Source organism: Globicephala melas, chromosome 19, assembly GCF_963455315.2.
Source record: "Globicephala melas chromosome 19, mGloMel1.2, whole genome shotgun sequence".
NCBI classification, from domain to species: domain Eukaryota; kingdom Metazoa; phylum Chordata; class Mammalia; order Artiodactyla; family Delphinidae; genus Globicephala; species Globicephala melas.
In genome coordinates, this window is record NC_083332.1 from 55,673,602 (window position 1) to 55,687,281 (window position 13,680).

At 45.8% G+C, this 13,680-nt stretch overlaps 1 protein-coding gene across 2 annotated transcripts in view; it reads left to right on the forward strand.

Moving 5' to 3' along the window:
- Positions 1-4,187: 4,187 nt before the first annotated feature.
- Positions 4,188-13,680, forward strand: part of BCO1 (beta-carotene oxygenase 1) — a 36,601-nt gene continuing 27,108 nt past the window's right edge. For both annotated transcript variants that reach the window (XM_060289844.1, XM_060289845.1), the window contains exons 1-2: positions 4,188-4,417; positions 8,103-8,231. In XM_060289844.1, coding sequence (XP_060145827.1) covers positions 4,354-4,417; positions 8,103-8,231 — 193 coding nt within the window. In that variant the 5' untranslated portion in view covers positions 4,188-4,353. The remainder of the gene's footprint in view (positions 4,418-8,102; positions 8,232-13,680) is intronic.

Below are 13,680 nucleotides of genomic sequence, written 5' to 3' on the forward strand. Positions count from 1 at the left end.
ATAATTTCTGAGAAGGCACAGGATTGTTTTCCTGTTTTGCTCACAGCTGTATTTCCAGCACATAGTAGGTGCTGAGGAAATATATGTTGCGTGAATGAATGTGAGGAAGCATGAACGTTGTACTGCCTGCAGACGACACTGTAAGTTGCCTATCCCCAGCCATTCTCTCGTTTTTCCTTGCTAATGATATCTTGACATGACTCAGGTAGCAACGTGTTCCCTAGGGGTGACTCATGACAGGTTTAAGGAAATCAGGGCACTCCTGTTCCTCCTTGCCAGGGATTGGCCTGGGGGTGGGGTCACATGACACAGTTCAGCCAATGAGACTAAGAGAAAAATCTGCTCAGGGGATCATGGGAAAGAGTTGTCTCTAGCACAAAAAGAGAGAAAGCTGGAAAAAGAAAATGCCTGCTTCGTCCCCATCTTATCTCTTTACTTTTGTAGTTATTGTGCAAGGACATGATTCCTGGAGGGAAGGCAATCATTCATAAGCAAAAGTGAACAAGCCCAAGAATGAGAAACCAACCCTCTGAGGATGACAGTGTGGGAGGTGGGAGCCTCGTGAGATGACCCAAATGAGCTTCTGAGCCCGCCAGGAGCCCTAGGTGACTTGATGTCTGAGATAAATGCACATCTTTGGTGTGTCAGCAGATATTCTGTTACTTTCAGCCAAAGTATCTTGCATTAACTCATCGTGCTGTCATGATATTGTTATGGGCTGAACTGTGTTCACCCCCAAATTCATATGTTGAAGTCCTAACTGCCGTACCTGAGAATGTGACAGCATTGGAGGTGGAGCCTTTAAAGAGGTGATTAAGTTAAAATGAGGCCATTAGGGTGGGCCCTCATCCAAACTGACTGGTGTCCTTATAAGAGGAAAAGTGGACACACAGAGACACCAGGGATGTACATATCCAGAGGGAGGACCATGTAAGGACACAGTGAGGAGACCGTCTACAAGTTAAGGAGACGTCTCAGAAGAAACCAACCCTGCCGACACCTGTATTATGGACTTCCCAGCCTCTGGAACTGGGAAGATGACTTTCTGTGCCACTTTGTTATGGCAGCCCTAGAAAATATATAGATCTCTATTGCTATGATCAAGTTATTATCACCATCGTGAAAAAGTCCTTTGTTTCACCATAACATTGTCCCTGAGGAGCAGCTGGGACCTGAATGAAGGGAGCTTGCTCAATATTCCATAACAAGGCAATCATATCAACCCAAGACTGGCCTTCTTCGTCCTCCACCCTTCACTTCACTCCGTAGAAACCTAGCAAACATCCCTCATGCGCTGGAGCTGTGTGGAATTGTCAGAGTATATATTTCGAAGTCAGACTTCCTGGCTTTGCTTCCTAATTCGATCTCTTAGCAGCTGTGTGATCTAAGGCAACCTGGTTGTCTTCCCTGAGTTTTCTCATCCCCAAAACACTGCTAAGAACACGCATCTCATAGAATTATATAAGGCCAGAGCAAGCCAGTACATGCAGAGGGCTTCACCAAGTACTTGACTCAGAGAATATTCTTTTTTTTTTTTTTTGGCTGCATCGGGCCTTAGCTGCGGCACGCGGGATCTTTCACTGTGGCACGCGGGCTTCTCTCTGGTTGTGGCACGTGGGCTTAGTTGCCCCGCGGCAGGTGGGATCTTAGTTCCCCGACCAAGGATTGAACTGGCATCCCCTGCATCGCAAGACCAATTCTTAACCACTGGACCACCAGGGAAGTCCCAAAAGCATACTTAAAAAAAAAAAATTTATTGGAGTACAGTTGATTTCCAATGTTGTATTAGTTTCAGGTGTACAGCAAAGTGATTCAGTTATACATCTGCATATATTCATTCTTTTTCAGATTCTTTTCCTGTATACGTTATTACAGAAGGTTGAGTAGAGTTTAAAAGCACACACTTTTTTTTTTTTTTTAACATCTTTATTGGAGCATAATTGCTTTACAACGGTGACAAAGCAATAAAGAGGCATGGACATGTATACACTACCAAACGTAAGGTAGATAGCTAGTGGGAAGCAGCCGCATAGCACAGGGAGATCAGCTCGGTGCTGTGTGACCGCCTGGAGGGGTGGGATAGGGAGGGTGGGAGGGAGGGTGACGCAAGCGGGAAGAGATATGGGAACATATGTATATATATAACTGATTCATTTTGTTGTGAAGAGAATATTCTTGATGGATGGGGACCATTTCTCTTCTGAATACACAAAATGGACAAGAAAGGAGAATACGGTCATGTTTTCACTTATACAACTTCAGTCTAATCCTCTCAACAAACCCTGTGACAGGGCATCGCCAACCTGTTTTGCAGAATAAAGTGAGGTTCAGAGGAGTCATGTGACAAATCACAGTTTTAGATCCTAGGGCCTGAGATTCCAGCCCAGGCCTTTTGATGCCCATAAGCCCTGAGCTTTTTTCTTCTGCACCAGAGATGCCGCCCTTGGTAGAGTAATTTTTCCCCAAGCACTCAAGGTATGCCAGACATTCTCCCTTAATCCTCACAAGGACTCAGTGTTCACAACCTAGGAATAAATAACCCTGACATGGTTACACGTGTTTACACCAGACAGCAGAATAAACTGGCAAAGCTATTGTGGGACTGAATGGAAAATGTGGATCAAAGGGAAGTGCCTTCAGAGATAGCAGGGAAGAAAGGCCGACACTAACTGTGCGGAGACGAGGGCTTTTGCTAGACCCTTGACTTTGAATAACCTTGAGATTTTAATATTGTTATACCTCTGTTTTACAGATAAGGAAATGGAGGCTCAAAGAGGGTAAGTAACATACCCCAGACACAGAAAAGGGAGGAACGTGAATCTGGTATTAACGCAAACACGTAGCATCTTCCCCTGGACCAGGGCTTCTTAACCAGGGCCTGCTGTGTAAAGTAGAATACTCTGGAGAAGTTTTAAGACTACTGAGGGCTGGGCTGCACCTTCAGAGGCTCTGAATGGGTGGGTCTGGAGTGGGGCCCGGCACGGGCATTGCTAAAGCTCCCGCCAGGTGATTGGAATGTGCAGCCAGGGTGGAGCAAAGCCAGGCCATGCTGCTCTCAGGACTGAGCTCTGCGATCCTGGAACAGTCTGGGCCCAGCCCTGATACTACTAGACCCAGCTGGCTGCATAAAGGCCAGCTTTTCTCACTCCACCCAGAGAGGGAACAGCTGGTTCTTTCTTAAAGCAGCATGAGCGAAGGTGAGGCCAGTAACTCATCACCCAACATTCATAGCAAGTTGAATATGGATTTTAGGCAATGGCATCACCTCGAGATTCATGAATGTAGGGGAACCTTAAAATCAAATACAGGCATACTACCTCCCTCTTGATGGGCCAGAAAGTTGGAGCTGAAGTTTGTTTTTTACTATTCCTTGTAGTTCCTGAGTAGAGTTTTTGGTTCCCTGAATTTATTGTTTAAATGGGTACATGAAACATTTTATGTTTACTTCTCCAAAAAATGAAGTATAATTAAGTTGCTCTTTACATATGATTTTTTTCTTTCTGAGTGCTGGGGAGCGTGGTGAGGAAGCTCAGGGACCTTTATTCACAACAAAACAAAACAAAACAATACTTTCCCTCTCTGGCAAACTGAGTTCCCATGCTGCGCAGTAGGGATTCACGTGACTGATGCACTCTGGGCTGCCCTAATCCAGGTGTCCTAAGCAGAACACACTGCTAAATGATCCCACCTGCTGGTTTTTTTTAATTTTTATTGGAGCAGAGTTGATTTACCATGTTGTGTTAGTTTCAGGTGTACAGCAAAGTGAATCGGTTACACATATACTTATATCCACTCTTTTTTAGATTCTTTTCCCATATAGGCCATTACAGAGTACTGAGTAGAGTTCCATGTGCTATACAGCAGGTCCTTATTAGTTATCTATTTTATATATAGTAGTGTGTATGCGTCAATCCCAATCTTCCAATTTATCCCTCCCCCGCCACCGCAACCCCCGGATCCTGTCAGCTTAAACACAGCAAGAAACTCGCTTTTCTTGATTCAACCAAAAGTGGAAGTGGAAAGGGAGAGTTGAGGACACAATCAGAGAATTAAAGATTAACTGGGACACATGGCTGGGGAATTGACCATTGACCAAACATAAATAACGCCAGTGCAGCTTCCCGCCACCATGTGCACGAAGAGATCCCAGGCCCTCGGAGAGCGGAGAGCGGAGAGCGGAGAGTGGAGAGCGGAGAGCAAAGGGAGAAACGAGTGGCATCAGAAGGGAAGGAGATGTAAAGGAAGCTGCAGGAGAGCAGGACGGGAAGGCAAGGAGGGGCCAGGAGCAGTCGCCTTGAACACAGAGGAGCGTCTGTTCACTGTTAATACCACTGTTGCTCATCGCCCTGCACGATGGATATAATATTTGGCAGAAATAAGAAGGAACAACTGGAGCCTCTGAGGGCCAGAGTGACAGGTGAGCGTTTTCTATAAGCGATGGGTACTTATATGTTTAGATGTACACTTTTTTTCTGCTTATAAAAGTAATGTTTATTATAAATTATTTTTGAAAAATCTGGAAAGCGGTATATAGAGGGAAGATGATCCATAATCTAGATATATTCTCTGTGAAGAACTAGTTGTGCTTTTATGCATTATAACAGTTTTCAAGGAGAGAGAGTCGTTCTCACTATTTCCAGGAGAAAAGTCCCGGGACTGCTGCAATTGGCATACAGACAATGGGATTCTTTTGCAAATTGTGCTCCATCCCCAGTGCGTGATATATTTGTAAAAATGTGCGCGTCCTAAGTTAATTTCAAAGTAATAAGAGAATCGCGTGGGAGCGCCCACTGCTGCACATGCGCGCTGGGGGGCATCGCGGAGCCCGATGTGATTTCCTAGAAGGTGCGATTTCAGGATGCGAGTACCTGCAGAGGCCAGGGTGGGAGCCTCCTCAGGAATCTACGTTTCATGGGTTTTCTCCACCTCTTCTTAGTGGCCACTTTCGTGGGACCATTTTGTTTAGACTCTGCAGGGCAGTAAGTGGATCTGAACTCTCCCGTCCCAGGAGTGGTGCTGAAACAGAGAGGGAGTTGGCTCAGCCACACCACCGTTTTGGATAGATGCACAGTTTTCACAAGGACAGGACAACAGTGCCCTTTGTGAGGCAAGTCAGATTGGAGCTTCTCAGCTGAGGAATTGCCTTGGGTGGCTTTTGAAAGAAAAAAAAAGGTTTTATGTATATTTTTTCTGATTACAGAGGTAATGTGAAATCTATATGCGTGTCTATATTACGCATAAAACTTGGAAGTGCAAATGAGAACACAGAGGGAAATAAAACTCAGCTGTATTTCCATCTCTTAGGCACTATTAATATCTGAGCCTATTTAAGTTTTTAAAAGATACATAAATATAGAGAGTACAAAGATCTATTAATAGATTTTACATATAAATACTTTTTCAAAAAACAAATATACACTTACTGTTAACTTTCTATTTTTAAAAAAGGGATCCTTGATGCCTATCCTTTTATTCTCTGGGGTACCACGGACATTTTGCCATTATACCCCTTTACAGCTCATGTTTAGTGACTGCGTGGAAATGCTTGGGAATTTTAGAAAACAAGAATCCTAGGACCTGAGAAGCTGAATGAACCTCTAGATCTAGATCAGCTGTTCTCAGAGGATGGACCCCAGACCTGCAGCATCAGCATCCCCTGGGCTCTTGTTAGAATCACAGATTCCTGGCCTCACTTCAGACCCTCTGAATCAGATACTCCGGGGGTGGCGCCCAGAAACCTGTGTTTTTACAGCCCTCTGGGTGATTCCAAGTGGGGGACCACTGCTGTAAATCAGGCCTCCCTACTGCGCAGGTGTGAAGCCGAGGGCCAGGGAGAAGCAGCAACTTGTCTGAGTCCCGGCGGCCAGCAGAGGATAGGCTCCAGCTTAGGGCAGGCCTCCAGCCCTGGGTCACGTCTAATCAGCTGGTCAGCGTCCGCTGGCAGACAGCTCACTAAACACTGTGCCTGTGTGGACACGTCTGCCCCGGGGGGCCAGGCCAAGGCTCTGGCTTCACGTCCAGCTGCGCATTCTTGGCTCTGAGGCTTCTTTGGCGAGTTACTTAAGCATTTTCTGACTCAGTTTCCTCTCACGTCTAATAGTCAACATGTACCTACCACATGAGATTGCCGCAATGACTAAATGATTTAATCTATTAAAACACATAGTGCTCAATAAATGGTCTTCTTATTATGTCTAGGGCTTTAATATATGCTGATTCATCTCTCCCTGCTCTGCCTCAACCTGCTCCTTCTGTGTCCTGAGTCTCTGTGAATAATCCCACCCAAGGCAAGAGACTTGGCTGCATTTTTTGAGTGTTCCCCTCCCCTTCCCCATACATTTAGTCAAACTCTAAGTCCCTTTGTTCCATTGGTTTCTCTCCATCCCCACTGCTGCTACCCTGTTCCTCTCTCTGGCCTTCCCACCTCCCTCTGGCTCCTCCCATCCACACTCCACACCATAGCCAGAAATAACTTTTGAAACCCCCAAATCTGATCACATGAGAAGAAGCAGATCCTTAGAGACAGACCGTGGATTAGTGGTTGCTAGGGGCTGAGTGGGGGATGGGGATTGACTGCTAATGGGAACAGGGCTTCTTTTCGGGGTGATGGAAATGTTCTGGAGTTAGTGGTGATAGTTGCACAACATTGTAAATGTTCATAAAAGAATAATAATCCTGAACTGTACACTTTGAAATGGTGGATTGTATGTTATGTGAATTTTATCTCAATTTTTAAAATCGCAAAAAAAAATCTGATCCTATTTTCCCTGTTATAACCATCAAAGGTGTCCCATTCTTCTGAGCACCAAATCAAAGCTTGGTGTGGTCTTGTTGACCTTGGTCGCTTGGCCCTACTTAACTCTCCAGCCGCAATATTTATGATGTCCTCACTTGAAAGTTACAGGCCAGCTCTTACTAAGCAACTTGCACATCTCCTGATCTTTGAATTGGTCTTTGATCTCTGAGTTTGGGTTTCTCCAGAGATAAGAATTCAGGTGTAAGTCGTTTATTTGGGATGTGCTTCCTAAGGAACACTGGGAGGGAAGCCAATGAAGAAGACATTGTCAAGCCATTGACCACCAGGAATCATTGGAGCCGAATCCTCTGGACAAAGCATAAAGTATGCCTTGCATTGTGTCAGCCGAGGGCAAGGAAGTGGTGGCCTTTGACCCATAGCATCCCATCCATCTTTGGGTGAGAGCAGCTTTCATGGGCATTAACTCTCCAGTGAGCTTCCAGCTCATCCACGTGTGGGCAGAGCTGCTCCACAGTGAGAACAAAGCCCTCAGGTGGAGAGCTGTAGGTATTTGCAGAAAGCAGCCTTCAGGGAGAGGTGAATGCCAAGGGGACAGGGGCGGGACCCCAACAGCACCTGCAATGCTGTCCAATGGCAATATAACGCCTGCTCATGTGTAATTTAAAATTTTCTAATAGCCACATTCAAAGAAATACAAAGAAACAGATGAAATTAATTTTAATAGTATATTTTATTTAATACCACATATCCAGAATGTTATCAGACCAACATGTAATTAATATTTTTAAACTGCTAATGAGATGTTTTACATTTCTTTTTCATACTAAGTCTTTGCAATGTGGTGTGCGTTTCACATTTACTGCACATCTCAGTTGGGACTAGCCACATTTCCAGTGCCCAGTTGCCACTCGGGGGTGGTGGCTACCACATTGGACAGCACAGCTCTAGAATGTTCTCTCCTCAGGCCTTTGCAAGGCAAACACCTACTCCCCTCAAAACTCAACCAGGTCGCCTCCTCAGGAAACATTCCTCACCCTCCTGCTATCACCCAATTTCAGGGTGGAGTTCTGTTCCACGCAGCACCCTTGCTGAGTCTGTTGCCTTGCCTTTAGCACAGTGTATTTTGAGTGTTTTCCTTTGTTTTTGTCTTTTAATGAATGGGGAGCAACTTGGAGACAGGGATGATGCCTGTTCATCTTGGTATCCTCAGCGCTAGCACAATGCCAGACATATTCTTTCTGGAAATGAACAGATGCAGCAAGTGGTACAGGGGCTGTATGGCCACTTCTTTTAGCTTTTTGGTTTAGGTGCAGAACTGGAAACTAAATGTTCTTTCTCTCACCAGGCAGGATTCCAGCATGGCTGCAGGGGACCCTGCTCCGCAATGGGCCTGGGATGCACACAGTGGGCGAGACCAGATACAACCACTGGTTCGATGGCCTGGCCTTGCTCCACAGCTTCACAATCAGAGACGGTAAGAGCACCGTGTGATTTGCCATAGCTGCCATAACAAATGACCACCAATGGAGTAGCTTAAAGCAACACACATTTAATTCTCTTACAGTTCTGGAAGTCGGATGTCTAAAATGTATTTCCCTGGGCTAAAATCAAGGTGTCGGCAGGGGCGTATTCCTTCTGGAGGCTCCAGGGAGAGAATCCGTTTCCTTGCTTTTCCTAGCTTCTAGAAGTCACTTGCATCCCTTGGCTTGTGGCCCCATCTTCATCTTCTAAGCCAGCAGCATAGCATCTTGTGGTCTCTCTCTTTCTCTCTCTGTCTCTCTGCTTCTATCATTACATCCCTTTCTCTGAGTCTGACTCTCCTGTCTCTCTCTCTCTCTCTCTTTTTTTTGAAAATATTTATTTATTTAGGCTGCTCAGGGTCTTAGTTGTGGCACACAGGATCTTCGTTGCAGCATGCAGACTTCTTAGTTGCGGCATGTGGACTCTTAGTTGCAGCATGCAAACTCTTAGTTGTGGCACGCATACGTGGAGTCTTACCCACTGGACCACCAGGGAAGTCCCCTGTCTCCCTCTTATAAAAGTTTTTGTAATTACTCTAGGCTCACTCAGATAATCCAGGATAATCACCCACTTCAAGATCCTTAACCCAATCACGTCTATAAAGTCTCTACTGCCCTGTAAAGTATTCAGAGTTTCCAGGGATTGGGATGTGGACATCTCGGGAAGCCATCATTCAGCCCACCACAAGCACAAACCTCCCTGGAAAGGTGGCCAGGGTTGTTTTTCAGCGAGTTCAACCGGAAAAATAATATGCATTCTCAGTAAGGTGGGCAGGGACAGGTGGAAGTTTACAGGCTTTGGAATCAGACACACATCAAATTAAAATAGGAGTGTAGAGCTGAAAAGAACAAAGTGAGCCTATTGCTCACCAGGCAGGGAGAGCCAGGTCAGTCATGTCCCTGAGAAGACACTGAACACAGAGCAGAAGGTAGGAGGTGCCGCAACTAAAGTGAAATTCCGAGTTCAGATGACTGACTCAGGAGGTGCTATTGGTCATTGAGCTGATTTATGTCACAAAGTACAAGCCGGGTTCTTAAAAGGTCTGGAGTGGGTTCTGGGAGGCTTCAGCAGGCTCAGGGCCATGTGGTAGGGTTCAGCGTGGTGAGAGTTTACTCTGACCCCTGTGTTCCAGCTTGGGCAAGCTGCAGCCACTCCACCTCCCTGGGCCTCAGTTTCCTCATCAGTAAAAGGAGCTTGATCGTTCTCCCTGGAAAGCTTTTGTGATGATCAGAAGTACTAGGTGTCCAGCAAGGATTTGATGCCTGGTAGATGCTCAGTTGATTAAAAACCACCATCATAGGACCTCCCTGGTGGCACAATGGTTAAGAATCTGCCTGCCAATGCAGGGGACATGGGTTTGAGCCCTGGTCGTGGAAGATCCCACATGCCGTGGAGCACGCCTAAAGCCCATGCTCCGCAACAAGAGAAGCCACCGCAGTGAGATGCCCGCGCACTGAGACGAAGAGTAGCCCCCACTAGCCGCAACTAGAGAAAGCCCGCGCGCAGCAACGAAGACCCAACACGGCCAAAAAATAAGTAAATAAATTTATTGAAAAGTAAAATAAAATAAAAACCACCATCACTGTTGCTGGGTTTGAATCCCAGCTCCACCATGCTAACTAACACATACCTAAGCTGTGTGACTTGGCCAAAGTTACTGACCCTATCTGTGTCTCAGTCTCCCCATCTGTAAAATGGGGCTATTAGTAGCATGTCCCGTAGAATTGATGTGGAATTTAAATAAATTAATACGTGTGAGGGGCTTTGTATAATGCCCGGCTCATCATATGTGCTCCATAAGCGTTAGCTATAATTTTCACATGACTGTCATCTCTTTCAAGCTAGTCGGCAATTATTTTTTCAGTGCGGACTCCGCCAGCAACTTACTCTAGCATTTCATGAAGAGACACCGTGTGTGAATGCCATGAGCTCCGAGTTTGCAAAAACTCACAGTTTTTACTGTGACTCAGCTACAGGGTGGGTAGTTCCATATTTCCCAACAGCCTTGAGCCTTAACAGTCCCCTCTTTTCCTAAACAGAAGTTCCCAGTGATTCCTGGGGACAGAAGTGCTGTTCTGGATGAGGTGTCTGAGAGGCGTCCCTTCTCTGAGGCCCTGCCTCACCTGCTGCCAGGTTCTTCATGGTCCATTTCCGAGCTCACATTCATGTGGGGGGGGGGTACTCTTATCTCCTTGCACATGTGACACTGAAACTTTAGGGAGGTTAGGTGACTGATCCAAAGTCACTGACGTAGGGGTGGGATCTGAACTTGTCTGGAGTTCGTTTGCAGCTTTCTCTCCTGTCCTCAGCCCAGCACACACGTGCGCGTGTGCACACACACACACACACACACACACACACACACACACACATACACACATACCTCTGAGAAATGGCAGATGCTTAAATGGTATCCTTCAGTAGAGAATCCAGGGACAAGGGAACCAGCAGGGGATGACCGAGCCCTAGCCGTCTTACAGAAGTATGGCTGCTGTCCACCAAAACCCTTGAGTGGGCTAAACGGGCCAGTGACCAAAGTTATCCCATACTATTTAGACTTTCTAAAAGCTTCTAGTAGGTTTTCAAACTAAAAGTTTACTGTCAGAGGCAAGTAGCTGTTTTCTGTTCTTTTCTGAGATGGTCGGTCAGGTGCAACCACAAGAGGAGACACAGAGAGACTCAGGAAAACAAAGGTTATTCTATCCACAGGTGCTGGAGACAGGAGGCGAGTGGCTCAGGGCACATGGAAAAGACACCAGGGTGGACAGGAGACAGAAGACAGGAGCGGGGTGAACTCTGAGACTGAGGCCTTTATTGGGGTTTCTGAGGGCAAGGCAGGAAAGGGCAGAGTGAACAGCCTAGGACTGGCTAGGTGAACAATTCAGTGAACTTTGGGCTAGAGGGATGGTTCCTAGTTGCCTGGTACTCAGTCCTGGGCTGATTAAGGCGGAGGGACATTGTCTCCGGGGGTGTATGGACCAGATGGAGGACTGGTTAGTTTGCATATCAAAGACATACTGGGCTCTTTCCTGCCTCTAAGAATTGTCTGGTCCAGGGAGACACAGTCTTGTTCCAGCCAGAAAGTTTTTTTAAGGTGTGAAAACATCATAATATGCAGAAAATTTTAAATATATACAATAAAGCAGCATGAAAGACAGTTCTATTCATAATCTGGAATTGGCTAGAAAGTGGGAGGAATGGAGACTATAGCCAATTACTCGCCTTCCCCTGCCTGTCCTGCTCTTGAACCTGGGCGTGTGTCAAGGGTGTGTGGCCCCACTCTGCTTTGCAATGATCAGTGTGCCGTTCTCCAGCCTAGGGCGGGGGCCCCAGAGTGCAGGGTCCCTGTTCAGGTTGTTGTATCTTCATCACTTAGCACAGGGTCTGGCCCACAGGGGCACTTAGGAACTCTGTGGAGCTGAAATGACACAAGCAAGGTGAAGATGTTTTGGTAGAAGGAGGCAATACTTCCCCAGTCCATCTCTTCAATACTTGCTACAGGGAGTGCTTGCTGGCCATTGGCCTAAGTGGTTCATGGCCATCCACGACTCAGCCCTCACTGCAGCTCCTGGGGAAGGGACCACTGTTACTATCTTGATTTTACAGACGGGCGTCTAAGGCCCAGAGTAGCCAAAGAACTTACCCAAATGCACGCAGCTAAGAAGCAGTGGTAGTCAGTTATAAACTCAATGCTCTTTAAATCCAGAATCCTAAGTCCTAAGCATTATGCAATTCTGCCCCCATTCCCCACTCCTGCCAGCTACCATCTCTCCCCAACTCTCCAGCCTAATCCTCCTGAGGCTGCCAGATTGCCAGTGTTGGTGTAGCACGGCCTGGCGTCGTCTCTCCTCTCCTCTTGAACTCTCAATGGCTCCCCAGTGTCTAACAGTGGAAATATAAACCAAAAATGTTAAGTACTACCATACCCAATTTAAGAGGACAATGCAATCAGGGTTCTCTGATTTGCAGGTAACACAAAGCCAGTATTTCTCAAAAGGTGGTTTGTGGGCTTCCTGCACCAGAATCCCCCAGGATGCTCATTTAGGTTGTGAATCCTGAGACCCCACCCAGGGCTTGAAGGGTAGGGATAGAGCATCTATGTTTCCAACACGCTTCCCAGATGACCCCGAGCACACTGGTCGTTTGGGGCTTGGGCCTCCATGATTTTTTAAAAGTACCAGGTGGTTCTAGTGCACAGCTAGCATGGAGAATGGAAATTAGTGCCAAACCAGGAAGAAAGGACTGGAGGAAGAAAGTAAGAAAGCAAAAGACAGGAAAATGACTCATAGCCTTCAGGAGAAGTCACTAGAAGATAATGCTTTAAAAAACTAAAAAAGATTTGAATAAAAAAGGCAGAGTGGAGATGGGGAAGCCGGGTGAAGGGTGTACAGGAGCGCTCTTTTCTGTAAGTCTAAAATTCTTTCAAAATGGAAAATTTTTATAAAGCAGGCATGGAGATGAGTCAACCCAGGTCCCTCTTAGCAGCACATTTGATACTTTTCCAATAAGAGGCAAAGTCGGTGTCCCGTGAGGATTTGAACGTGTGAATTCCAAGAGTCAGAGTCACAGAGATGTTTTTTTTAAACTGGAGTATAGTTGATTTACAGTGTTGTGTTAGTTTCTGCTGTACAGCATAGTGAATCAGTTATACATATTCATATGTCCACTCTTTTTTAGATTCTTTTCCCATATAGGTCATTACAGAGTATTGAGTAGAGTTCCCTGTGCTGTACAGTAGGTCCTTATTAGTTATCTGCTTTATATATAGTAGTGTGTATATGTCAATCCTAATCTTCCAATTCATCCCTCCCCCACTTTCCCCCGGTAACCGTAAGTTTGTTTTTTTTATATCTGTGACTCTATTTCTGTTTTGTAAATAAGTTCATTTGTATCATCTTTTTAGATTCTACATATAAGTGATATCATACAATATTTCTCTTTCTCTGTTTGACTTACTTCACTCAGTATGACAATCTCCAGGTCCATCCATGTGGCTGCACATGGCATTGTTTCATTCTTTTTTATGGCTGAGTAATATTCCATTGTGTGTGTGTGTGTGTGTGTGTGTGTGTGTGTGTGTGTGTGTGTGTATACCACATCTTTATCCATTCCTCTGTCAGTGGACATTTAGGTTGCTTCCATGTCTTGGCTATGTGAACAGTGCTGCAATGAACATTGGGGTGCATGTATCTTTTTGAATGATGGTTTTCTCCAGATATATGCCCAGGAGTGGGATTGCTGGATCATATGGTAGCTCTATTTTTAGTTTTTTAAGGAACCTCCATACTGTTCTCCATAATGGTTGTACCAATTTACATTCCTACCAACAGCAGAGTCACAGAGATTTAGGGGCACAAAGCGTCTCCCAAACTGACTTTTTCAACTGTTGTAGCTCCAGTGTA